The 26,980-nt window shown below is 37.7% G+C and overlaps 1 protein-coding gene across 7 annotated transcripts in view; it reads right to left on the minus strand.

The window, feature by feature from the left end:
* AGPS (alkylglycerone phosphate synthase) overlaps nt 1–26,980 on the minus strand; it is a 137,295-nt gene that overhangs the window by 49,014 nt on the left and 61,301 nt on the right. For all 7 annotated transcript variants that reach the window (XM_002712307.6, XM_070070624.2, XM_089328102.1 and 4 more), the window contains exons 11-12: nt 11,642–11,769; nt 223–274 (exon numbers count right to left, since the gene is read on the minus strand). In XM_002712307.6, the coding sequence (XP_002712353.3) occupies nt 223–274; nt 11,642–11,769 (180 nt within the window). The remainder of the gene's footprint in view (nt 1–222; nt 275–11,641; nt 11,770–26,980) is intronic.

Here is a 26,980-nt window from a genome sequence, read left to right on the forward strand (position 1 = left end):
CACTTGGACCATCTGCTACTGCTTTCCCAGGCCATTAGCAGAGAGCTGGACTAGAAGAGGAGCAACTGGGACACACACCAGAGCCCATAGGTGATGCTAGCACCCAGGTAGAGGCTTAACCCGCCACGCCAGCCCCTAGATCTATTTCTATTTTTCTAATGCAACAACAACAACAAAAACTCTCAATTTTCAAAAAATAAAAATAAAATTCTCTTCACTTACCAAACTGAAACTGCTGGTTGTCCATGAGGCGAATAGATGCAGGAGCACATCTCTGTTTAAAACAGAAAACAATGAGTTGCAAATTTAATATAGTGAGAAGCTGGGTAAGTAGAATATGAGTATGATCTTTCTGTATTTAGGAGAATAAGAGCTTAGTGCCTAAGGATATATAAAGGAAAAGCCTCTTCACTCTGTAACTTTATGAAGACAAATAACATTCATGGCTTCTATAAAGTATTTGGTGAGGAGAAATCTACATATGCAATAGATAAATACAGACATAAATTACCAGAACTTTAATTTAAGGGCAACAGATCTGTTTAATGCTTTGCAAAGACCTATGGAAATACCAGGCCTCAAAGTAGATTATTTTAAAGCAAAGTAGAAATTTTACAACTAAAATCAGTACCTTGAGTCTTATGCCATTTTTAACTATATTGTGACACCATGTTCTTATACAGTTTTAAAATGAGGAAGCTGGTGATTGGAAATTTTCATGTGCCAAACACTTTAAAATAAAGTGTCGGCAGTGTCTTCTAACAGCTCTAGAAATTATTCCTTCTTTTTATTTTTTCTCATAATATATGTTAATATAAAAACCATCCAGCTTTCAGATTTCTAAGTTCTTTCCTGAAATGCTGAAGCATAAAAGTCTGTATCTAAAACTGTTCACAGTGTTACATTTATCCAAGCACACACCAAAACCTGGAAGAAAACTGAGAAAAGCAGAGATCGGCTTAGCATTCTAATCTCAAAACCCAAAACCTGAAATGTTCCAAAATCTGAAACTTTTGAGCACTAATGACACTCAAAAAGTTTCAGATTTTGAAGCATTATGGATTCGAGATTTCAATTAAGGATGCTCAATGAGTAAAAGTCCATGAAAATATTCCAAAATCTGAAAACATCAAAATCTAAAGTCCTCTAGTCCCATGCATTTCAGAAGATATATTAAACTTATATTCATATTAATTTTGTGATAAAAAAACACTACAGTACAAACTCTAGCAAGGATAAAGTTGGCTACAATTCTCTTTAGATCTAAAATGAGCTGATCCCCAAATGAAATTTCTTTCCAATACAAATTTTCAGTATGGCTAAACTTTTATGAGGAAGCTGCCTTCAGATTGTAACATTTTGACAAATGCTATAAACTTTTTAAACACTAATTTTCCAATAGTATTTATCAATAAAATTTATATCAATACAAATTATTGACTCACTCAAAAGAACAAAATTTAGTACATACCTTAACTGTGCATTATATAACATTTCTGCTATGATTTGCTTTCAACTGAATATTTAATTTTTATAAAAATACAAATGCACATTTTATTGTGTCCAATGAAATGACTAACTAAAGTCTTGTTCTGAAGACTATACAGTTTACTCACCTTTGGTACTAAAGATGCAACTATTCAATCTATATTTAAAAAGTCACTTCCAGGTCTAAAGAAATAGTAATTTTACATATACAGGATAACAATAACCTATCACCTTGCTTTTTAAAGAATCATATAGTTTGCAAACTACTTTCAAATGTCTGTATTTGACAGAGAAACAATCCTGACAGGGTAGCAGAACTGGCATTATCCCCATCGAACAGATGAGCGCACAGGAGTCAGTGAGGTCAAAAGACTTGCCCAAGGTCAGATGACTGTGGAATAGTAAAGGTAGAAGGAAGAAGATATTCTGACTACAAGATAAGATTTCAAGTATACCAGAAAGCCTCCAAAAAAAATCACTTAAAACATATACACACAGCTTTAAAGTCATACTGGAAACAAAAATTATCTAATTTTCTTTATTTGCCGTTTTGTGGTCTTATTAAAATTGTAATAGTTTAAAAATGAAATTAGAAATATATAAGCTGAGTGGACAGTGAGAGAAAGAGACAGAGAGAAAGGTCTTCCTTTTGCCGTTGGTTCACCCTCTAATGGCCACCGCGGCCGGCGCGCTGAGGCCGGCGCACTGCACTGATCCGATGGCAGGAGCCAGGTACTTATCCTGGTCTCCCATGGGGTGCAGGGCCCAAGCACCTGGGCCATCCTCCACTGCACTCCCGGGCCACAGCAGAGAGCTGGCCTGGAAGAGGGGCAACCGGGACAGAATCCGGCGCCCCAACCGGGACTAGAACCCGGTGTGCCGGCGCCGCTAGGCGGAGGATTAGCCTAGTGAGCCGCGGCACCGGCCCAAGCTGAGTAATTTAAATTTTGATATAAAGACACCTTTTCTTTATAATTGTGTTAACATTTCTAAATATGTTACTACTTTCCAAAATACTAAAGGAAAATCAGTTTCTTCACATTTACAAGTTAAAATGTTTTCAGTAAAATGGGCATATCAACTTCTAATAAAACATGTGGAACCTGATTAGACCAAATATCTTTTCTTCATAAAACAGAATATTTATAAAACATGTATTTATATGCTTTAGTTTAAGCACACAAGTAAAATATGAGAGAGAATTCAGAGCATTGTCATTCTTATGAAAAAAAAAATTTTTTAATTCCTACAACTTGTTAATTCTATCTCCTACTGCCAACCAGATTCTACTTTACCTGTTGTCACTGGCAGAAGTTACTAATGAAAACAACAAACATAAGTAAAAATGTATCAGACCATCAGAGGCAATTATACTACACTTAGGATAGTAAATTTCTATTGGTATTTAATATCTAAAACAAAGACAAAATTCAGGCCTCAATTAAATCTTAAACCTCAAGGAACTTGCTCCATAATATAACAACCAATATTGGATTTTTAACTTATATTATTAACTTATATTATATTATTATATATATATTATATTATATATTATATTATTAACTTATTAACTTATATTGGATGTGATTTTTAAATTGACAGCTGAGTCATATATTCTTGTTAAACCATTATTCCTATTTATATTGAGGAGGCCCAGTAGGTGATAATAAAAGAATACTATTGAAAAAGGACTACTAAAAGCTAGAGAATGTTTTATATACTAGATAATGTTAAATTCATTTTTAATGTTGACTTTTTGAAAAATTTTAGTTCAAATTAGCAGCTTTAAAAGTCTCATTTTTAATAGTGCTAGATTTTTTAAGTACATAAAGTTTTTCAGTTATTGTTATCAGTAAATTCTCATAAATAAAACATTCAAATTTCAAAGTAGCATCTAGCCTGGTTTATGATTCACTTGGATCAATAGCTTGTCAATCACTGTACATCACTTTAGATATACAACAAGTTTAATTAGAATTTGCAATAAGTAAAAGCTACTACAACAATGGAGGATGTTTGACATAATAGCTAAAACACTGCTTGGAATGCCCACATCCATATTGAAGTGTCTGGGTTCAAGTCTGCTCCACTCCCAATTCCAGCTTCCTGCTAATTCACAAGTTGAGAGACAGCAGTGGTGGCTCAAGTAATTGAGTTCCTGCCACCCACACAGCAGGCCCAGACTCAGTTCCAGCTCCTGGCTTTGGCCTGCCCCAGCAGCAGTTGTGGTGGATATCTGAGCATTGAGGCAGATGATGTACATCTGTCTCTGTCTCTTTGTCTCTGTCTCTCTCTGCCTCTCAAATAAATAATTCCTTAAAAAAATTTTTTTAATCAGTGTCAACACTCCTTTAAAAAAGGTTCCTCTCAAACAAATTAAACAAAAGTTCCTATAATCAAGACAAATATAATCTTACTATTTATAATAACATTAAATCTGAGTTACCATATCTATAGTTAAAATTAGATTACTTCCATTCTTTAAATTTAATTTTGCAGGTTAAAAAAAAAAAAACTCACAAGATTGCCAATGAAAGTTAGAGACAGCACAAATTCTGAAACTTGAGCTCTACACGCACTCCTATGCACTCTAAGTATACCAGGTGACAGAACTGTATTCCATAAATAAAGAAAGGGGAATAAAGGTCCTTAAATTAAAGTGACCCCTGCTGGTAGGTGGTTAGAACCAACCTGAGAGGGAATATATATTTTAACCATTTTTAAGGGTGTGTTTGTGATAAATTCAAAGAATTTAGGAGCATTCAAACAAAAATCACTTACTCAAACAGGAGTTAGTGAAAAAATTATGTGCTCTTACTAGAATCTCAAATGTCACATACACTTTTTGTCTGAAAAGATATGAAAAACTTATTATGTACTAATTAATAACCATCATTATCTTTGTTTTCTTTGAAAAATAAAGAAATAAATAACAACACTGACCTCCAACTGCAGGTAAAAGACTCTTTTAGTCAAATTTCTGACAATTTCTCTCCATAAATATGTTGCAACCAGAAACTTACTTGAATATACAAAGATACTTAAAATGCTTATGGATAATGGAATTAAATGGTAAGTTTATTCTTGTGCAAAAATAATTTGAAATCCATGTATATGAGAGGTCTTCCAAAGGTTCATGGAAAATGAATGTTATGAAAACACTGTGCATGGACTTCAAAAACATGTATGCACCAAAATAAACTATTGTTAATTCCATTTTTCCAGGAACTTTTTTGAAGTATATTCATATAGCCTGAAAAGTAAAAAATAACTACTCAGATTAGTCTTATTTACTTATTAGTATTCCCTACACTAACATAAAAAAAACCCCACAAATTTATCAAATAATCTTATCCAAAAAATAGTCCCTATAGGAAACACATCTAAAGATTTCTGCAAAATCTGTTTTACTGGAACTAAGTCACAGTTTGATTTTTCATAGAGAAAAATGGGAACTAGTTACTGGCAATACAAACTCAATATTAACACACATATCAAATATCTATAGGATTTCTATTATTCTAATTCCTTAATAATAAATTAAAAAGTATAAGTACTGAATGGTCCTATCTCTGATACAATGGCTAAGGAATGAATCATCTTTAAACTGAAGAGGTCTCTTTCTTCAAGGAATAAATCAAATGTTCTATGCAGCTTCTAAACCAGCACACACTTCTAAGCCTAGTGACGATATTGGAGATGATCTACTAATTTCATATTATATGAAGAGCAAATGCTTCAGTCTGAAACCCTATGTGCCATGCTACACAAAAATGAAAACAATTTATCACAATAAGCAATATTCTTAGTGATTACTAAAGGACAGAAATTTTGTAGCACTGTGTTGGCTACAAAATTAAGAGCACAGTGCCTCACTTGAAAAGCAACGGTAACATAGTAGAAGGTTCAAAAAGACTCAAAGAAGAGTTGTTAAATTTAAATGTCTATATACAAAAACTAAAACTGAGATAATTTCTTTCTCTAAGAGTTATATCATATATGAAATCATATAGTATTTATAGCCATTGGTTTTACTGCTCCATCATATTGGAAAGGATATACTAATGGCTTATAGCATGAAGTCTATAATGTAAACACAAGAACACCCCCTCAACAAGACAATTATTTCTTGGTTTTAAAGAATGAAATAATACATTACAGAATGGATATTTCCTTCTACTTATACTATGGGAAGAGCCAAAATTAATTCCAGTATTCTAATCTTACTTATTTTCAGTTTAATGAAGGTAAAACAACTTCCTCTGAGGAGCATCTGGTGGAAAGCATATTATAAACTATCTTCATTTTTTTAAGTGACACAGTAAAAGACTCCAACTAAACCAACAGTAGACTAGAATTTTTCTCTGCTTCAGAGAGAAAAAAGTATAATGCAAAAAGATGATTTAAAATGACAGCTCTATATTCTGTATGTAACAGATATTCTTGAGACTTACTGTTGAATATAAAGAATTTTAAATGTTTTAATAAAGTAAGTACTAAGGCTGATTTCTTTCAATTTATTTGAAACCCTGCAGGATAAATTAAGTTTAAAACAGAACAATTCATGAACAACCTATTTCTTCTTAAATTATAATCTAAATTCACTAGAAAAAATATGCTATCAGTTTAAAGCCATGTAAAATAATAATGATGGGAGACAGAAAAGGCTACCACTATCAAAATTAGTGAGAAGAAGCTGCTTTTCATCTTAAAATTTGAGTAACTTAGTTCTTCTGATACTGAGAAAGACAGTTTTCAGAGGATTGACAATTAATGCATATAAAACATTTATTTTTCCCTTTATTGTAACAAATATTTCTTCTCAATATCATAATGCAGAACTCTTATTAGTTTTCATTGAAAACAAAAATTTAGAAACCCTAAACTTTCAAAATTGCTTTTAAACTTGTTTTAACACTCAGTTTTCCCTTCAAACCTTATAAAGATATCATTGTCACTTGCAAGTAAACAATAAAAGAGAATAATAAAATCTTGTACCTGACACTTATATTCTGATTAAAAAATACTATTTCCTCCCTCTGGAGAGGCTACTAGAATTCTATTTTCTGAGAAAGTCTTAAAAATCACTTACCCATTGAGTGAATAAAGTTGGAGATTGTACTGGACTGCCACTTATGAGAGACAATCACATTAATCTTCCACTAAATCTTCCTTTCTAGCTGCTCACAAGGCAGTGAAGTACTGAAAGAGGACAATTCCTCACAGGGACAAGGATCAGATGAGAGACCTTAGAGGAATCCTGCTGCTGCCATTGTAAGCTTGCTTAATCTAGTGGCTTCAGGAAGAACAGTACTGGAAATACACACAGAGCCCACTTTGCTATTTGTGAACAACCATGTATGCTCCTATCCAAAACATACTCATCCAAAATAATTCCCCACTCAAAAGGACTTGAGTCTAAAAATACTGCAGAAATGGAAGTGCCATGAAATGACAGTGAAGAATTACAAGCAGCCAAGTCATTATTCAATCAAGAAATTTGGCACAATCATAAACTATGTACCATCTATTTTAATGGATCTTAATTCTCTTGCTATCAGCTGAAATTCCAAATCCCAAATTGAACAAGGACCAGTGCCAAAACTTGCTAATTTTCTCAATTTTTCTGCCTAAGAACAGTGTTATAAACAACAGCAACCCGTACTGCTCCTGATGAGATTTGCATTCTGTAAACTGATGTTTAATTGTCCCCAGACAATATAAAAATCTTTTGTCCATTTACAGGTAAGGTAAACATTAAAGTCTCTTTACATGTGTGTGTCACAATATAAGTAAAATGTACAGGTCCTCTAAAATGAGGTGGTATCTCCAAATCCAAGTAATCATTCCTAGTAACTGCTTCATTCATAACAGCAATACTTGAGAATAAAATATTATCTTCCTGGACTTTTAAGTCAGTTTCAAGTAAGGCAAGCTTTCTAATCCGCAATATTTATCTCTCTAGAAATTATGTACCGGCAAGAATACAGAAGCAAACTGTTAGAACTACAGATTAGAAAGGAGCTTTCTTTTTGACTTGCTCTTTAACCACATAGTGGCAAATCCGATCCATCACTGTCTTTATTGACTTCATGATAGATATCCAACAGTTTTGTGTAGTGAATTAGATTATGAACACTGTGTGAATGTTCTAAGAATTTTTTGAAAAGAATAAAAGGAAAAATTTTACTGATTTATGTAAGGACGAAGGAAAATTCTATCCCCTGCTTTTCAATAGCAGTTTCCCCTATCATTTTCTATCAGCAGCAAATAAAATCCTAACAAAACTGTATCAGATTATGCCAAATATCTATGCTTAACTCCAACATATCTGTTCTATGAGTGATGAAATGAAAGAGTTTTCGACCTATTTAGGTATCACTTTTTTTTTTTGACAGGCAGAGTGGACAGTGAGAGAGAAAGAGACAGAGAGAAAGGTCTTCCTTTACCGTTGGTTCACCCTCCAATGGCTGCCGCGGCCGGCGTGCTACGGCCGGCGCATCGCTCTGATCCGAAGGCAGGAGTCAGGTACTTATCCTGGTCTCCAGTGGGGTGCAGGACCCAATGACTTGGGCCATCCTCCACTGCACTCCTAGGCCACAGCAGAGAGCTGGCCTGGAAGAGGGGCAACTGGGACAGAATCCAGCACCCTGACCAGGACTAGAACCCGGTGTGCCGGCGCCGCATGGCGGAGGATTAGCCTAGTGAGCCACGGCGCCAGCCTAGGTATCACTTCTCACTAACAAAACCTAAGCCAGATTTACAGGTTAATGTCTGCAATGTGGAAAAGTAGATGGGGGCAGTCAAGAAAGCATAAAATATGTAATATCTTTACTGCAAAGATCCTATGATAATATTTCTTAATGAGTCCACTAATCTGTGTTCTATAGAGGAGATACTATGAAAAGGCAGAGGTGGCCAACACAGACTGAATGTGATCTCATTAAGATCTTGTGTGAAGGGGCCGGCACCGTGGTATAGCAGGTTAAGCCTCCGCCTGTGGTGCCAGCATCCCATATGGGCGCCGGTTCATATCCCAGCTATTCCACTTCCAATTCAGCTGTTACGGCCTGGGAAAGCAGTAGTAGAAGATGGCCCAGGTACTTGGCCTTCATCCATCTGGGAGACCTGGAGGAAGCTCCTGGCTCCTGGCTTGGATTGGCTTGGCTCCGACAGTTGCGGCCATTTGCAGAGTGAAACATCAGATGGAAGACCTTTCTTTCTGTCTCTCTCTGACTGTAATTCTACCTCTCAAATAAATAAATAAATAAATACTTTAAAAAAAAAAAAGATCTTTAAAAAAAAAGATCTTGCATGAAAATAAAAGTAAATCAACCTACTTTTATACCTTCATAATTTTTTTAAAGAGTCTAATTTGGCACTCATGTTTATTGTGCCATAAAAAATAGGGGCCAGCACTGTGGCATAGCGGGTAAAGCTGCCACCTGCAGTGCCAGCATCCCATATGGGAGCTGGTTCAAGTCCTGACTGCTCCACTTCTGATCCAGCTCTCTGCTATGGCCTGGGAAAGCAGTACAAGATAGCCCAAGTCCTTGGGCCCCTGCACCCATGTGGGAGACCCGGAAGAAGCTCCTGGCTTCTGGCTTCAGATCAGTGCAGCTCCGGCCATTGCAGTCAATTGGGGAGTGAACCAGTGGATGGAAGACCTCTCTCTCTCTCACTGCCTCTCCTTCTCTCTCTGCGTAACTCTGACTTTCAAATAAATTAATATTAAAAAAAGAGGAAATAATGGTTAATTAGAACTATGGCACTCAAAAATTGAACAGGAGATTCATGAACTCTATCTTTAATACAGCTTTTGGGGAAAGAGAATAATCAAGCTTGGCAAAGATAAAGGGAAAATAAAAATATTTAACACATAGTATGAACTACAATACAAAATAGAAAGCCTGAATAAAAAGTTACTCATTAAGAAAGATATAAAATTAACAAGAAATATGATCTATTAATGGAAACATTTAATTTTTTGTTGATGAATTTCTGGTTATTTTCTAAAAACAAAAACAGGGAAAAACCCTCATTCCTATTTTTCTAGGTATTAACTCACTGGCAAAACCATAGGCTCTGTAAAGTAGTTCTTTCACTTCTTAATACATGGGCTATCTTAAATTTGAATATACTGTAATTTCCTTCATCATGAGGTACTAGAATCCTTTGGAAACAACTATTAGAACACGCCTGAATTTTACTGCTTGGTGCTCAGATGTTATTTTATTAAAACAAATAGTCTTAGCTCCTAAAACTTAACCTCTACTCCTCATTTACTTAACATTCCTGCCTTCAATGTTGTCATCTCATCATTTTAGCAAACATAATGCTATATACTCGAGCTCCCTAACCATAACATAATATTCCCAAAGTCCTAGGGAATTAGGAGCTCTTATGTAAGGATTTTAACTGTTAACATTCACTTCTTCCATAACATCAACAGAGTAATCTACCACTAGTCCAAGAATGTTCACTCCAGGATCCATCTTTCTTTTTGAATCTTCTCCCTACCCAGAATTAGAGAGGCACTCAAGACTAAGGGGCCTATTCTAAGTCTGGCCATCCAACTGACAAATAACTGAAGCTACTTGAAAATTACAAGACTTATCCTTGTCAACAGTTTAAATGAGGCGATCACATATCTGGTCTTCCTGAAAGCGGCACACTGCCAGAAAAAGCATCTCAGAAAACAGAATATATGCAATACAGAGCACTAGGACTGTTATGGTCATCTATTTTTTTTTTTTTTCTCATTTTAAATTTCTGTGCGATGTTAATGATGGTTGTCTTGGGCATATGTTGTGGCGCATCAGATTAAGCCACTGACTGTGACACCAGCAACCCACTTGGGGGCCAGTTCGAGTTCTGCCTTTCCCACTTCCAACTCAGCTCCATGTTAACATGTCTAGAAAAGCATGTTGGTGCTGGTGCCCCAACACTTACATGGGAGACCCGGAAAGAGTGCCAGGCTCCTGGCTTCAGCCTGGCTCAGCCCTTGCCATTGTGGCCATTTAAGGAATGAACCAGTAAATGGAAGATCTCTCTGTCTCTGTCCCTGTCTTTCTTTCAGTCTCTCTCTAACTCTGGGTTTCAAATAAATTAATAATCTTAAAAAAAAATAGTTGTCTTGGGATGATGGAAAGGCCCTTCTTCATTTTCCATTGCAGTACCTTACAAAGTCCAAGATGAGTAAGAACTACTTGCTAGGTATTTTTCCTTTGCCTCATCAGATTCTCCTTCCACTCAGCTCTGGGTGCTGGGAAACCAACATTTATGGGTCACATCGAACATCTCCTTCCCCATCCTACATGGGTCTAGCTAGTGGGAAGCATTCAAGAACTCTAGGAATTTGGAGAAAACAAGAAAGAGGCTACAGTATATTCTCCTTTCTTCCAGCTAGGAAATATTGAAATAAGAATTATTCATAAACCACTGCAGTTTAAACAATAAACCAAATGTCTAAAGCAAAGTAGGACTTTCAACACTGAAACACAGAAGTAAACATGTAAGTAAAACTACTTGGCATTAACTAATATTTAAAAAAACATGAAAAAAAAACCATGATAATTTTTAAAGGAAGGAGAAAATGAGAAGTCTTTACAGATTATAGCTATACATTATATATAATGTACAATATTATACTACTTAAGCTATAGCTTAGATAATATAAATCAAAGTACAGCCTAATAGGACAGTCTATGAATTCATGAAGTTTGTTGAACTGTACTTAATTTCTAAACTTTGGGGTCAATGATCTTCAGTCATTATTTTTCATTTCAAAATGTCTTTAGATCATGTATCACTTCAGTTGACCACAAAATATTTTACCTAAAGGTTAAGATACATAACACCCAGTAAAAAGCAGAGTCATTCCAAGCCATCAATCCAAGTATGTATCTTACACCTTGGCTTAAAATTACACAGCTGCCTTTAAACCAAGAAATAAGTAAAACAAGATATTACTGATAGAAATAGCAATTCCACTGACAGCAATAAGTTTACAACACTACTTTTTTCATATAGAACTGCATAAAAACCAAAAATATAACACAACTAAATATGAAGAATATTAGTAACATATCACAATTATGCAGAATTTTGAAAATTTGAAAATACAAATACACATATAAAATTTTATTTTTACCTGTTTTGCAATTTCTCTTAAACAGGCTACTCCTTGTTCAAAATTAGGGAAAGCTACTGAGCCATACTTCTGGTATTCTGGGACTGGTCTGATTTTTATTGTAGCTTCTGTTATTACACCAAGAGTTCCTGAAAAAGAAGGGAAAGTAATCCAATATACAACACATTAATTTTTTTAACTTTTATTTAATAAAATTTCCAAAGTACAGTTTATGGATTACAATGGCTTCCCCCCCCATAACTTCCTTCCCACCTGCAACCCTCCCATCTCCCGCTCCCTCTCCCATTCCATTCACATCAAGATTCATTTTCAATTCTCTTTATATACAGGAGATCAATTTAGCATACATTAAGTAAAGATTTCATCAGTTTGCACCCACACAGAAACACAAAGTGTAAAATACTGTTTCAGTACTAGTTATAGCATTAATTCACATTGAACAACACATTAAGGACAGAGATCCTACATGAGGAGTAAGTACACAGTGACTCCTGTTGTTGACTTAACAAATTGACACTCTTGTTTATGGTGTCAGTAATCACCCTAGGCTCTAGTCATGAGTTGCCAAGGCTATGGAAGCATTTTGAGTTTGCTGACTCCGATCTTATTCAGACAGGGTTCATAGTCAAAGTGGAAGTTCTCTCCTCCCTTCAGAGAAAGGTACCTCCTTCTTTGATGGCCCATTCTTTCCACTGGGATCTCACTTGCAGAGATCTTTCATTTAGGTCATTTAGGCTTTTTTTTTTTTTTTTTTTTTTTTTTTTTTTTTTTTTTTTGTCAGAGTGTCTTGGCTTTCCATGCCTAAAATACTCTCATGGGCTCTTCAGCCAGATCTGAATGCCTTGAGGGGTTAATTCTGAGGCCAGAGTGCTGTTTAGGACATCTGCCATTCTATGAGTCTACTGTGTATCCTGCTTCCCACGTTGGATTGTTCTCTCCCTTTTTTATTCTATCAGTTAGAATTAGCAGACACTAGTCTTGTTTATGTTTATCTCTTTCACTCTCAGACCTATCATTATGATCCATTATGAACTGAAATTGATCACTTGGACTAGTGAGATGGCAGCACAGTAATTTTTAAAGTTGCTTTTGAACTTATTTAATCTATTTATCCCATTAATTTACTCTATTACTCATACTTAAATCTATTTAAGCTCCTCTATTCGAGAAATAATGACTACTCAAGTCTTTTTGGGAAAACAATATTTTATGATAAAAAATGTGTTTGGGATGTTTTTCTCAGCTATATATAAATATTTTAAAACATTTTAAAGTAACCTTTCTCAAAGACTTCTACGTGGCTTTCAAGAATTACAACTTAATAAAAGAAAAAACTTGAGATTTTAAATCTCATATTTTTAGACAAAAGTATATTTTGATATTTGTGCCTATTTTTAACTATGTAAATAACTTATTGGGGACAAATGATACAAATATACACTTCCTAAAAGAACAAATCCAAATTATCAACAAATTTATGAAAAAATGCTCAACATCATTAGAATTAGGGAAATACAAATCAAAACACAATAAGGTATCATTTTGCTCCAACTAGATTGCCCATGACCAGTAGCCATTGTTGTGGTACAGCAGGTTAAGTGCAGCATACCACATTGGAGTTCCAGTTGACTCCCAGCTATTCTGCTTCTAATCCAGCTTCCTGCTAATGTACATGGTAAAGCAGCAGAAGTTGGCCCAAGTATCTGGGTCCCTGCTACCCACATAGCACACCAGGATGGAGTTCAGGTTCCTGGCTTCAGCCCACCCACACCTGGCTGTTGTGGCTATTTGGGAAGTGAACCAGTGGATGAAAGATTTCTATCTGTGCTCTTTCTCTCTTTTTTTAAAGACTTATTTATTTATTTGATAGGCAGAGCAGAAAGAGGGAGATCTTCCATCCACTGATTCACTCCCCAAATAGTTGTAACAGCCAAAGGTGTGCTGATCTGAAGCCAGGAGCCAGGAGCTTTTTCTGGGTCTCCTATATGCGTGCCAGGGGCCCAAGGACTTGGGACAACTTCTACTGCTTTCCCAGGCCATAGCAGAAAGCTGGATCAGAAGTGGAGCAGCTGGGACTCGAACAAGCACCCATACGGGATGCGGCACTGCAGCAGTGGCTTTACCTGCCACGCTGCAGCATCGGCCCCAAAAGTAAGTAATTCTTAAAAGAAAAGAAAAAAAAGCTATGATCAAAAAGAAAAAATTGAGAGGATATGAAAAAAGGGAACCCTTCTATGCTATTGGTAGGAATGTAAATTAAGACAGCAGTTCCGAGCCGGCGCCGTGGATCAATGGGCTAATCCTCTGCCTTGTGGCGCCGGCACACCGGGTTCTAGTCCCGGTCGGGGTCCCGGATTCTGTCCCGGTTGCCCCTCTTCCAGGCCAGCTCTCTGCTGTGGCCTGGGTGTGCAGTGGAGGATGGCCCAAGTCCTTGGGTCCTGCATCCCATGGGAGACCAGGATAAGTACCTGGCTCCTGCCTTCAGATCAGCGCGGTACGCCGGCCGCAGTGCACCAGCCTCAGCGGCCATTGGAGAGTGAACCAACGGCAAAGGAAGACCTTTCTCTCTGTCTCTCTCTCTGTCACTGTCCACTCTGCCTGTCAAAAAAAAAAAAAAAAAAAAAAAAGACAGCAGTTCCTTGAAAAACTAAAAATATATCTAATCATACGATACAAGCATCCCACTTCTAGGTATAGGTACATATAGCCAAAGGAAATGAACTCAGCAGATCAAAGAGATACTTGCACCCCCATATTTGTTACTACACTATTCAATCATAGCTAAAATATGGAATCTACCTAGGTGCCCATCAGTAGTTGAAAAAATAAAGAAAACATGGTGTATATATACATAAAGGAGCATGATTTATCCATAAAAAAGAATTATAGCTTATCTTTTGCATCAAAATGAATAGAGAAGACACTGTGTCACAGAAAGACAAATACTACAAGTTCTCTTTCATATGTAGAAGCTAAAAAAAAATAGTTCATCTGTACATAGAATAGTGATAACTAAGACTAACAGGAGAGAGGGAGACTGATATTAGGTACCGAAACACAGCTACAGTTAGAAGGAATAAATTCTACCATTCTATATCATGGTGGGGTAACTATAATATACAATTACCTTTTATATGCTTTATAAATTAATACAAGTGAGAAGATCAAAGCTCCAAAATAAAAAAAAAAATGACAGGGAGATAGAAAAATTTACACTCCAATTTTATAAATATACATTGTATACATTTATTGAAATATCACACTATATTAAAGATTTATTTATTTGTATGAAAGAGTTACACAGAGAGAGAAGGAGAGGCAGAGAGAGAGAGAAAGAGAAAGAGAGGTCTTCTATCCGCTGGTTTACTCCCCAGTTGGCTGCAACAGATGGAGCTGTGTCAATCTGAAGCCAGGAGCCAGGAGCTTCTTCCAGGTCTCCCACACAGGTGCAGGGTGCCAAAGACTTGGGCCATCTTGTACTGCTTTCCCAGGCCATAGCAGAGAGCTGGACTGGAAGTGGAGCAGCCAGGTCTTGAACTGACGCCCATATGAGATGCCAGCACCGCAGGCGGTGGCTTCACCTACTACGCTACAGTGCCGGCCCTCACACTATACTTCATAAATATTTAAAATTACTAAGCATTAGTTAAAAAAAAATGTTAAGTGTTGAAGGAGATGGTAATGTTAACTACCCAGATTAGATTTAGGTTATTACAATTATATACATGTATCAAATTATCAATGTAATACATAAATATGTACAATTAAAATATTTAAAAATAAAAAACTTAAAATTACTTCCATAAAACAAAAAAAATCCACAATTTACTGGGACACAAGAGGCTAACCTTCTGAGAAATTAAGGTAGAAAATATTTGAAGAAATATTATCTTGCCTTTTCTCCTAAGAATTAATACAAAGGACAAAGACATTACTGATATAAGAAACACATATTCAGAAATAAAATGGTTATCATAAATACAGAGCACCAGAGGATGGCAATGAAACAAATGTTCCTTTCTTTATTATAGGGCAGAGTTGGCCATTAATCAGAGAGGAAAAAAAGAAACAATCATGTGGTATAAACATCTATGGTAAAAATATTTGAACAGACGAGACAAAAAGGATTATATTCACAAAGCCAAGTTTTTCAAATTGGTGATCTGTGATATGCAAATGCCGACAATTAATAATGCTATTAGTAAACTTTCTCAGAATCATTTAAAAAAGAGTAAAGAACATGAAAAATCTTTGGAACAGTGTAATTTAACTATGTAATACAAGAACAAATCTTCCAAAAATGTCTAATACACTAAAAACAACTTGATGGGGCCAGCACTATGGTGTAGCAGGTAAAGCTGCTGCCTGCAGTGCCAGCATCCCATATGGGCACCAGTTCAAGACCTGGCTGCTCCACTTCTGATCCAACTCTCTGCTATGGCCTGGGAAAGCAGTGGAAGATGGTCCAAGGCCTTGGACCCCTGCACTCACATGGGAGACTTGGAGGAAGCTCCTGGCTCTGGCTATGGATCAGCGCAGCTCTGGCTGTTGCCGCCATTCAGGGAGTGAACCAGTAGATGGAAGACCTCTCTTTCTCTCTCTCTCTGCCTCTGCCTCTCTGTAACTCTTTCAAATAAATAAATAAAGCCTTTAAAAATAATTTATTTTTTAAAAAAACCACCTCTCAACATATAAGATTAAAACCTACTGAACCCACAAAAAATACATTATACTACACTAGATCTTAATATATTCACTACCTGAAACACATGATAACCTACTTAGATTATAAAATACGACCCTCTTAAGACTTGTATGATCATAACAGTTTTGCAAGTTTGACCTGATTAACATTTTAATATGAAATAGATATATCTAAAATTTAAAAGAAAAAGTGACTAAACTTTCCCTTTTGTTTTATTATCTTTATCAAAATATAATTACAGACAATGATCCCCAATTTCAAATACAAAACTCAATACACAGATTTATACAACATCACTACAATTTTAGATCATTTTCATTACTCCACCAAAGAATCCCATACCCACTAATCAGTCCTCATTTCTACCTCAACATTCTACCCCTAAGCAAGCACAAATCTTTCTGTTAATAGACAAATGCTTACTCTTTAAGATTTATTTATTTATTTGAAAGAGTTACACAGAGAGAGAAGGAGAAGCAGAGAGAGAGAGAGAGAGGTCTTCCATCTGCTGGTTCATTCCCCAGATGACTGCAATGGCTGGAGCTGCGCCGATCCAAAGCCAGGATCCAACAGCTTCTTTGGCTCACATGGGTACAGGGGCCCAAGGCCTTGGGCCATCTTATACTGCTTTCCCAGGTCATAGCAGAGAGCTGGATGGGAAGTGGAGCAGCCGGGTCTCGAACAGGCACTTATATGGGATGTCAGGACTGCAGGCAGCGGCTTTACCTGCTACGCCACAGTGCCGGCTCCATATGCTTATTATTTATAAAGGGACTCTCACAATATGTGGCCTGTGATTGATGTCTTTAATTTACCATGTTTTCAAGGGTCACTTATGTTGTATCATGAATTGGTATCTAACTACTTTTTAATTGGCAAACATTATATCATTTGATGGTGTACCTCATTTTGCTTATTCATCAGTTAATGAACACTTAAGTTTCTACTTTTTGGCTATTATGAATAATGCTGCTATAAATATACAAGTTTTTAAGTGGACATAGTTTATTTTATCTTGGATATTCTCAGATACCTAGACTTCTATAATTTGAGAAAAAAAATCTTTGATTCTACTCCATATTAACACCTGGACCTTAGCTACCTTCTTCCTGAGGCTAAGTTCCCAGCAAGTACAGTGAAAGGCAGAGGTCACTTCTTGCTCCCAGGCCCAACTGGTGGGACAAAGACTTTATCTTAAGCATGGCACAGTAACTCTAAAGTCCCCATCATCTTTTCCCTGGCTTGGGAAGGGTTGGTTTCTTGACAGAATAAATAAACCCAGACGGCCTATGTTAATTCTCCCCTTACCCCCAGAACTCAGCTCCTAAAGAAAGGGTGTCACTCAGAGAAGCATGCAACCATTCCCACCCCAAGTCCAGAGCCAAAATTCAAAGATTTTGCCTGGAAGGAGAAACAGACTATAAGACAAATAGCTTCTATCTCTTTCCAAAGGAAGTAACTTTATTTGCAATAGAACATGAAGAAGATCAAGCCTAAGGACACTGAAAAACAGTGGAAAACGAGGTAATAAGGTAACTGGGAAGATGCAGGTAGGTTCATCAGCTATATAAGCTAAACTGCAAGTTGTCTAGATTGCCTGAGACAAGAGACACAGGGGAGGACTTTCCTGGGCTCTCCAAGAAACCTCCAATACTAACCGCAATAACTATCCATTCTGAGAAGCCACAAGTTGATTCAAAGAGTCAGTGAAGCAATTTATGCCCCAGAGCATCGCTGAAAACACCAACCAATCTGCAATCAGTGGCCTTTACCACTGAGGTATGGTGAGGGAAAGAGTCACAGAGACCTGACAAACTGTCATACTGTCATCATAGGGACTGTGAGCAAGCCCACAGCTGCACCCTCAAAGAAGCAGTGTCAAAGGGTTAACACCACACAGGGGTTAAGTGGGAGGAAACAGACCTCATGAAAACAATACAGCCATTCCCTAAACAAACAAGCAAATAACAGTATCAAATTCTGAGGTGAGGGTAGAGGCATTACACAAAATAATATAATATACTATCTAAAACATTTACTTTCCAAAAGCAAAAAATATTCTATATGCAACAAAACAAGAAAATATGACCCATATACTGAGAGGAAAATGAAAACTGCCTGTGACAGTGAATAGGTAGCAGTTGTTATTCAACAGACTCCAAAGCAGCCATTATAAAAGTATACAAGAGACAGTCATAAACCATCATTCAAAAATTAAAGACTATTAAAAAGAATCAAATGGAAAATTTTTAATAGAACACTAATAAATGAAGTGAAAATTAACGTAAGGGCTATTCAACAGCAGATGTGATTTGGCAAAGACAGAAAAACAAAGTTGAGGTTGACAGAAATTATGTAATAATATGAACAAAATTAATAGCAATTATGCAATATTTAGTAAACCAGGGACCAGTGCTCTGGCGCAGTGAGCTAAACTGCCATCTGCAACACCAGCACCCCATGTTGCAGTGCTGGTTTGAATCCCACTTGCTCAGCTTCCAATCCAGTTCCCTGCTAATGCACCTGGGAAACCAAGTACTTGGGTCCATGCAACCCATGTCCAGAGACCCAGATGGAGCTCCAGGCTCCTGACTTTGGCCTGGTCCAGTCCCAGCTATTGCAGCCATTTGGGGAGTGAACCAGTAGATGGAAGATCCTCTCTCTCTCTCTCTACCTCTACCTCCATCACTCTACTTTTCAAATACATAAATAAAAAGAAAAAACAAAAACAAAAAGGGCTTCAAAGAAATGTGGGAAACCCTTATTCACATCAGTAACTCTACAACTGGAGACTTGGGAAAAGAAGAGAGAATGAAGCAGAAAAAGATGGCTGAAAATGTCCCAAATGTATTGAAAAATACTAACCTATACATCAAGGGAACTCAACAAATTCTAGGTGGGATCAACACAAAGATACCCTCAAACAGACACATCATAGTAAAAATGCTGAAAGTAAGACAGGAAGAAAATGTTAAAAGCAGCAAGAGAAAAAGGACTCATCAATTACAGGAGTAACCTTGTAAAGTTAACAGCTGACTTACCAGCAGAAACAATGGAAGCCAGAAAACTGGTGGCATAACATATTCAAAGTACTCACAGAAAAAGACCAGTCAACTAAGAATTCTACATCCAGCAAAGCTATATTTCAAAAATCAAAACAAAATAAAGATATTCCTAGATGAACACAACTGGAGATGTTTTGTTGCTGAAAGACTAGGCTTACAATCAATACCAGAAGAAGTTCTTATTTATTTATTTATTTGAAAGAGTTACAGAGAGAGAAGGAGAGATAGAGAGATTGATCCTCCATCCATTGGTTCACTTCCCAGAGGGCTGCAATGGCCAGAGCTGGGCTAGGCCAAAGCCAGGAGCCAGGAGTTTCATCTGGGTCTCCCATGTGGGTGGCAGGGGGCCCAAGCACTTGAGCCATCTTCCACTGCTTTTCCCAGGCTATTAGCAAGGAGCTGGACTAAAAATGGTCTAGCTGGGACAAGAACTGATATCTCTATAGGATACTGGCATTGCAGCCAGCAGCTTTACCCACTGCAACACAATGCCAACCTCACCCAAAAGGAAGTTCTTCAACGGGAAAGCAGATGATTTCCAGTCCCAGTCAGTAATTCAAATTAACACACACATACACACAAAGAGTACCAGAAAAGGAAACTGTAATTACAAAAAAGACAGTATATATGTGTTTTCTTCTTTCTTCTCATACTTAATTTAAAAAGCAATGGTGGGGCCGGCGTTGTGGCGTAGCCGGTAAAGTCACCGCCTGCAGTGCTGGCATCCCATATGGACACTGGTTTGAATCACGGCTGCTCCAGCTCTCTGCTATGGCCTGGGAAAGCAGTAGAGGATGGCCCAAGTCCTTGAGCCCCTGCACCGGTGTGGGAGACCTGAAGAAGCTCCTGGCTCCTGGCTTCAGATTGGCAAAGCTCCATCTGTTGCGGCCAACTGAGGAGTGAACCAGTGGATGGAAGACCTCTCTCTCTCTCTCTGCCTCTCCTTCTCTTTCTATGTAACTCTGATTTTCAAATAAATAAATAAATCTTAAAAAAAAGGCAATGGTATAAAACTGAATATATGTATTTTTTTAAACTATCAACCAATAACAGCTCAAAGGAGGTAAGTGGAAGCAAAGCTCTATCGGGCTACATATGATTCCAGATAGTAACTTGAATCAACAAGAACAAATGAAGAGAACCAGAGAGCATAAATAAGATGGTTAATATAACAAAATGTCTAAGAATTTCCTTTCCTTTTCTTCTGACAGATTCGTTAAAAGATGTACAACATTATATAAAATAATGACTACAACAATGCAATGATGGGTTTGTGACATTCACATAGGTAATATGTATAACAATAATATCATAAAATAGGGGGAAAGGAACAGAACCACAGAGGAGAAACATTTCTAGTAATTAAATATAGTAATTAAATTACTATAAATCTGAAGCTGTTTTGATAGGCAAGATGTAAATGTTACACTCTGGAACATCAAACATAAGAAAAATCAACAAGGAAAATAAAGCTACAAAGGACCTATAACTTCAGTATTACGAGGAGACAAAAAACACTGTCATCTTCAAATTACCTCTAATCAGAAATAAAAAGAAAAAAATTCCAACAGACATCCTGCAGCCTTCCAGCTGCAACAAGGTTGTGTAAGTGGAAAGTGAATAAGCAGAAGTTTAAAAGACTGTATCAGAAAAAAGTGAGAGTAACAGAAGACTTGGAGGAAGTATAGATAAAATCACCCTCAGGCCAAATACACTTAAGGGGAAAAAAAAACTGTTGGAAAATGCAAATAAAACATCACTGTTGGTGAAAATTCTCCTCCAAAACAACTGTGATCCTGAAAAAAACTGTAAACAAAATATTTCAAACTAAATTAAATACCATCAAACAAGCAATTGGGGATATGAAAAACATATCATGAATCAGAAATACCAAAACTGGAAACATTAGAGCAGGTATTTGGCATAGCAGTTAAGTTGCCATTTGGAACACCTGCACCCCATATCGAAGTGCCTGGTTCAAGTCCAAGCTACTCTGCTTCTGGTCTAGTTTCCTGCTAACGTGCATTGGAGAAAGCAGATGATGGCTCAAGTACTTGGGCCCTTGCCACTCATATGGGAGATAAAACTCCTGGCTTCAGCCTGGCCCAGGCCTGGCTATTGTGGACACCTGGGAAGTGAAACAGCACATAGAAGATGTCTGTCTCTGCCTTTCAAATAAAATAAAACTAAATTTAATTTTTTTCCAAAATGAAAAATATTAATGGACCAAAAAGAAGAAATCAAATAAAACACATTACTAAACTCAGGAAACAAAAAGAACAAAAAAAAAGCATATAAAAAAAAGTTGAGGGACCAGCGTTGTTATGCAGTGGGTTAAGTCTCACCACATATCAGAGTGTCAGTTCAAGTCCCCGCTGCTCCATTTCCAATTCAGCTCCCTGCTAACATGTCTGGGAAAGCAGTGGAAGATGGCCCAAGTACTTGGGGCCCTACCACTCAATGAGAGATCTGGATGGAGTTTCTGGATTCTGGTATTGGCCTAGCTCAACCCTGGGCTGCTGCAGTCATTTGGAAAGCTAACCAGTGGAAGGATAGAAGATCTCTATTTTTCCGTCTCTCTCCTTCTATCATTCTGCCTTTCAAATAAATAAATCTTGGGGGAAATAAACGGAAGCCTAAGTTATAAGGTACCCAAAAAGGAACAGAGAATGGAGTCAAAGAAAATATAATAAAGGGCATTGAAAAGGGTAGGAAAATGATAATGAAGTAAGAAGGTCAGAGGAAAACGTAGCTGCAATAGAAAACAAGCAAAGGAAGTTAAAGATGTATAACCAATGTCCATGAAGAAGAAAAATAAAAAACAAAACAAAACAAGCAAAAACACCAGCTTAAAGGGCAGGTGTTGGCCGGCGCCGCGGCTCACTAGGCTAATCCTCCGCCTAGCGGCGCCGGCACACCGGGTTCTAGTCCCGGTCGGGGCGCCGGATTCTGTCCCGGTTGCCCCTCTTCCAGGCCAGCCCTCTGCTGTGGCCAGGGAGTGCAGTGGAGGATGGCCCAGGTGCTTGGGCCCTGCACCCCATGGGAGACCAGGAAAAGCACCTGGCTCCTGGCTCCTGCCATCGGATCAGCGCGGTGCGCCGGCCGCAGCGCGCAGGCCGCGGCGGCCATTGGAGGGTGAACCAACGGCAAAGGAAGACCTTTCTCTCTGTCTCTCTCTCTCTCACTGTCCACTCTGCCTGTCAAAAAATAAAAAAAAAATAAAAAAAAAAAAATAAAAAAAAAAAAAAAAAAAAAAAAAAAAGGGCAGGTGTTTAGAACAGTGATTAAAGACACCTGCAAATCAATTTTGGAGTATCTACGTTTGAGTTCAGCCTCCACTTCTTATAAAGCTTTCTTCTAATGTACGCACTGGGAAGCAGCAAGTGATGCCTCAAGTATTTGAGTCCCTGCCACCCATGTGAAGACCTGGATTGAAATCTAGGCTCCTGGCTTCAGCCTGGCTCAGTCTCACATGCTGTGGGCATTTGGGGAGTGAACTAGTGGATCTCTCTTTCTCTTTCAAATAAATGAAAATACATTTTTTAAAAATATTTTTTAAAAAAATCAGGTTCTTACCACTGCTATTTTTTTTTTATTTGACAGATAGAGTTATAGACAGTGAGAGAGAGAGACAGAGAGAAAGGTCTTCCTTCCACTGGTTCACTCCCCAAATGGCTGCTATGGCTGGTGCTGCGCCGATCAGAAACCAGGAGCCAGGTGCTTCCTCCTGGTCTCCCACGTGGGGGCAGGGGCCCAAGCACTTGGGCCATCCTCTATTGCCCTCCCGGGCCACAGCAGAAAGCTGGACTGGAAGAGGAGCAACCGGGACCAGAACCAGTGCCTATATGGTATGCCAGCGCCGCAGGCGGAGGATTAACCAAGTGAGCCATAGCGCCGACCCCTGCTACTTTTTTATTTATTTTTTTTTTTATTTTTTTTTTATTTAAAAGGCAGAGTTATAGAGAGGCAGAAGCAGAGAGAAACAGGGAGGACTTCCACCCACTGGTTCACTCCCCAAACAGCCACAACAATCGGAGCCAAACTAAACCAAAGCCAGGAGCCTGGAGCTTCTTCCAGGTCTCTCATATGGGTGCTGGGGCCCAAGGACTTGGGCCATCTTCTACTGTTTTTCCTGGCTATAGCAGAGAGCTGGATCGGAAGTGGGGCAGCCATGACTTGAACCAGCGCCCATATGGGATGCTGGCATCACAGGTGGCAGCTTTACCCAATAACACCACTACACCAGATCTAGCCTTTTTTTTTTTTTTAAACACAGTACTATAGATCCTAGATTGCTGCAAAGAAAGAAAAAGAAATAGGTGGGGCAGGCATATCGTCCTAGGGGTCAAGCCTCTGGTTAAGGAAGCCTTTGGAGTTAAGTTATGACTCTAATCCCAATGTCTCTCCTTGCTGCTAATGTCATCAAGCAATGACTCAAGTAGTTAGGTCTCTGTGACCCAAGTGACAGAGCCTGGCTCATAGATTCGGCCTGGCTCAACCTCAGCTTTGCCAGCATTTGGGAAGTAAACCAGTGAATGGGAGCTCTCTCTGTGTGCCTCTTTGTCTCTGTCTCTGTCTCCAAATAAAAATAATTAATTTAAAAATAAAAAGATTCAATGTTACAACTCAGAAAAACTTCCCAGAAATAAAATAACATTGGAATCTACATAGGGTTCACTGGGTACCCAAGCCAAATGATCCAGGGCAATGAACTCTAAGTGGCACAAGTACAAGACTTTAACAATACAGAGAGAGAGAAAAAGAAACTACAAAGGGCTTCCAGGCAAAAAGAGAAAACAGTCTACAGAGGCAAGTGGGTTACACTATGAGGATCATATTTTTTTAAAACAATATACAAAAGCAAACTAACAGTGGTGCAGCATTTTCAAGAATTTAAGGAAAGGAAGTACAACCCAAAGGTATATCCACTCAAGTTGTCCTTCAAGTATTAAAGTCACAGAAAAAAACAGTTGAGTTTTCCAGAACTCAAGAACTTTCAAATGTGCCTATCCTAAGAAATCTACCAAAAGATGATTTTTGTTTAACTAAAAGATTACTGGTAAAACTTTACCAAAGAACTGGTTCTGGGGCCAGCACTGTGGTGTAGCAGGTAAAGCCGTGGCCTCCAGTGCCAGCATCCCATATGGTCACCAGATCGAGTCCCAGCTATTCCACTTCTGATCCAGCTCTCTGCTATGGCCTGGGAAAGCAGCAGAAGATGACCCAAGTCCCTGGGCCTCTGCACCTGCATGGGAGAACTGGAAGAAGCTCCTGGCTCCTGGCTTTGGATAAGTACAGTTCCGGCTGTTATGGCCAATTGGGGAGTGAACCAGCAGATGGAGGACCTCTCCCTCTTTGTCCTTTCTCTGCGTAACTATGACTTTCAAATAAATAAATAAATCTTTAAAAAATTGCAAAAAAAAAGACCTTTCAAGCTTAAAAAAAAAATAAAGAACTGGTTCTAAGTATCACATCTATTTAACTATACAGTAATGACAAAATCAAGGGATCATGGGCTTAAAAAGGTATACTTTTAACTGTTTTTTCAAATAAAAGAGCAAATCAGTAAATTACATATACAGAATTTCAAATGCTTCAAATATTGCAGTTTTCATTACACTGAATATGTTATGGCATCTAAAATGAAAGCAAGTTAAAATGGAGGTGAAGGACCATAGGCTGTACAGGTCAATACCAAATAACAGCTACAACAATAGCAATAAAATTAACACCTGGTGAGTATTTAAGACAGAGTTATAAACTGCTTAGCATAATCTCATTTGGTCTTCACAACACGTTTTGGGAGTTAGGTACTTCATTACTTCCATTAACAGTTTAGGACACTGGGCATACAAAATTTCCTCACTTACACAAAGTCACAGAAATATACGTAGGAGAACCAGGATAGAAATCCAGATCTGACAGACTTCATGGTTCATAGTATACCACTTTGCATGCATATTAACAAAATCTCATTTAATTATGTAAGTTAGCACAGTATGTTAATTTATTATAAATCATACTTTTTTGGCTTTATTTATAATAAGTATCTTTCTTAAATTCACATAACAGTTGGTTATTGATAGAGGTAACCAGTCTTTCAGATAAAAGAGAAACTATTTTAAAAGGATGAAAGACCAAATTACCTCCTTTATCACTCTGCCCCTAGACCTACTGCCTGCTCCACTGCACAATTAAACCTTACATTCATGACACTGAAAACTGGCAGCTTCATGATAAGACAGACAATACTGTTTCTCATTTCTAAGCCTGCACACTGCTGTTCATTCTGCAGGAAAAGTCCCTGCACTCCTTCCTGCACTTAATCTGGAATTATTTTCTCCTTATTAACTTTCACAAACCACTTTAAGTATGGCCTCTTGGGGAAATCTTTCTTTAGGATCTATTGACCTGATCTTTTCTATATTTTTTCCTGCATTTATTTCAATAACATAATTGATCATACTATAGTATAATGGTTTATTACTGTGTCCTTAAGTGTGCTAGCACAGCACACAGCAATCAGAATTTGTAAAATACTAATTGACAGTAGATAAAAAAGTTTGATGTAATTACTTCAAGAGATAATTGATACTTATAGAGTGGACTCCAAATATAAAGGCATCAATGCAATAATTTAAAAGTATGAGTTCCAGGGTCACAATTTAGCCTACCAGTTAAGATGCCCACATTCCATATTAGAGTACCTGAGTTTGATACCAGCTCCAGATCCTGACTTCGGCTTCCTGATAATGCAAACCCTGGGAAGCAGTAGTCAGATTCAAGTAGTTGGGTACTGGCCATCCATGTTGGAAACCTGAAGTGAGTTCCCAGCTCCCAGTTTTCATTCTAGCCCAGCCCCAGGCACTGTGGGCATCTACAGCGTGAATTAATGGATGGCAGAAAACATGTGCACTCTCTCTCAAATAAATAATTTTTTAAAATATGAATTAAGGGGACAGGCATTTGGAGAAGCAGTTAAGACACCACTTAAGACACCTGCATTCCATACAAGAGTGCCTGGGTTTAAGAGCTGGCTCTACTTCCAATTCCAGCTTCCTGCTAATGTGTATCCTGGGACACAGCAGGTAATGGCTCAAGTGCTTGGGGAAGACACAGACTGACTTCCCAGCTCCTGGCTCTAGCCTGGCCCAGAACTGGTTATTGCAGGCATTTCAGGAGTGAACCAGTGGATGGGAGACCTCTGTTTTTCAAGCAAAATAAAACTTTTAAAGTATGAGTTTTAATACCTATTTGTATTTAATTTCACAACTGATGACAAAAAGTTATTAAGGTAACTTTTAGATGATACATTAATACAAGTTCCAGAATAATATTTACTACAGAACTATATTGCCCTAAAACAATTTACCATTTCATTTTTATTATTAAAAGGATTCTTGTGATTTTTTTTTAAAGAAGAGTATGCTGATCAAAAAAGAAATAAACTGAATAAATTGGTGAGAGGTCATGATAAAGGTTTGTTACTGGTTATCATTGATCATCATAAAAAAGACCTAGGCTACACCACAGGTCATCAGCCCAACAGCTGACTTCTATCGCATCACT

Source organism: Oryctolagus cuniculus, chromosome 3 (genome assembly GCF_051225735.1).
Source record: "Oryctolagus cuniculus isolate XC-2025 breed Fujian yellow rabbit chromosome 3, ASM5122573v1, whole genome shotgun sequence".
Taxonomy (NCBI): Eukaryota; Metazoa; Chordata; class Mammalia; order Lagomorpha; family Leporidae; genus Oryctolagus; species Oryctolagus cuniculus.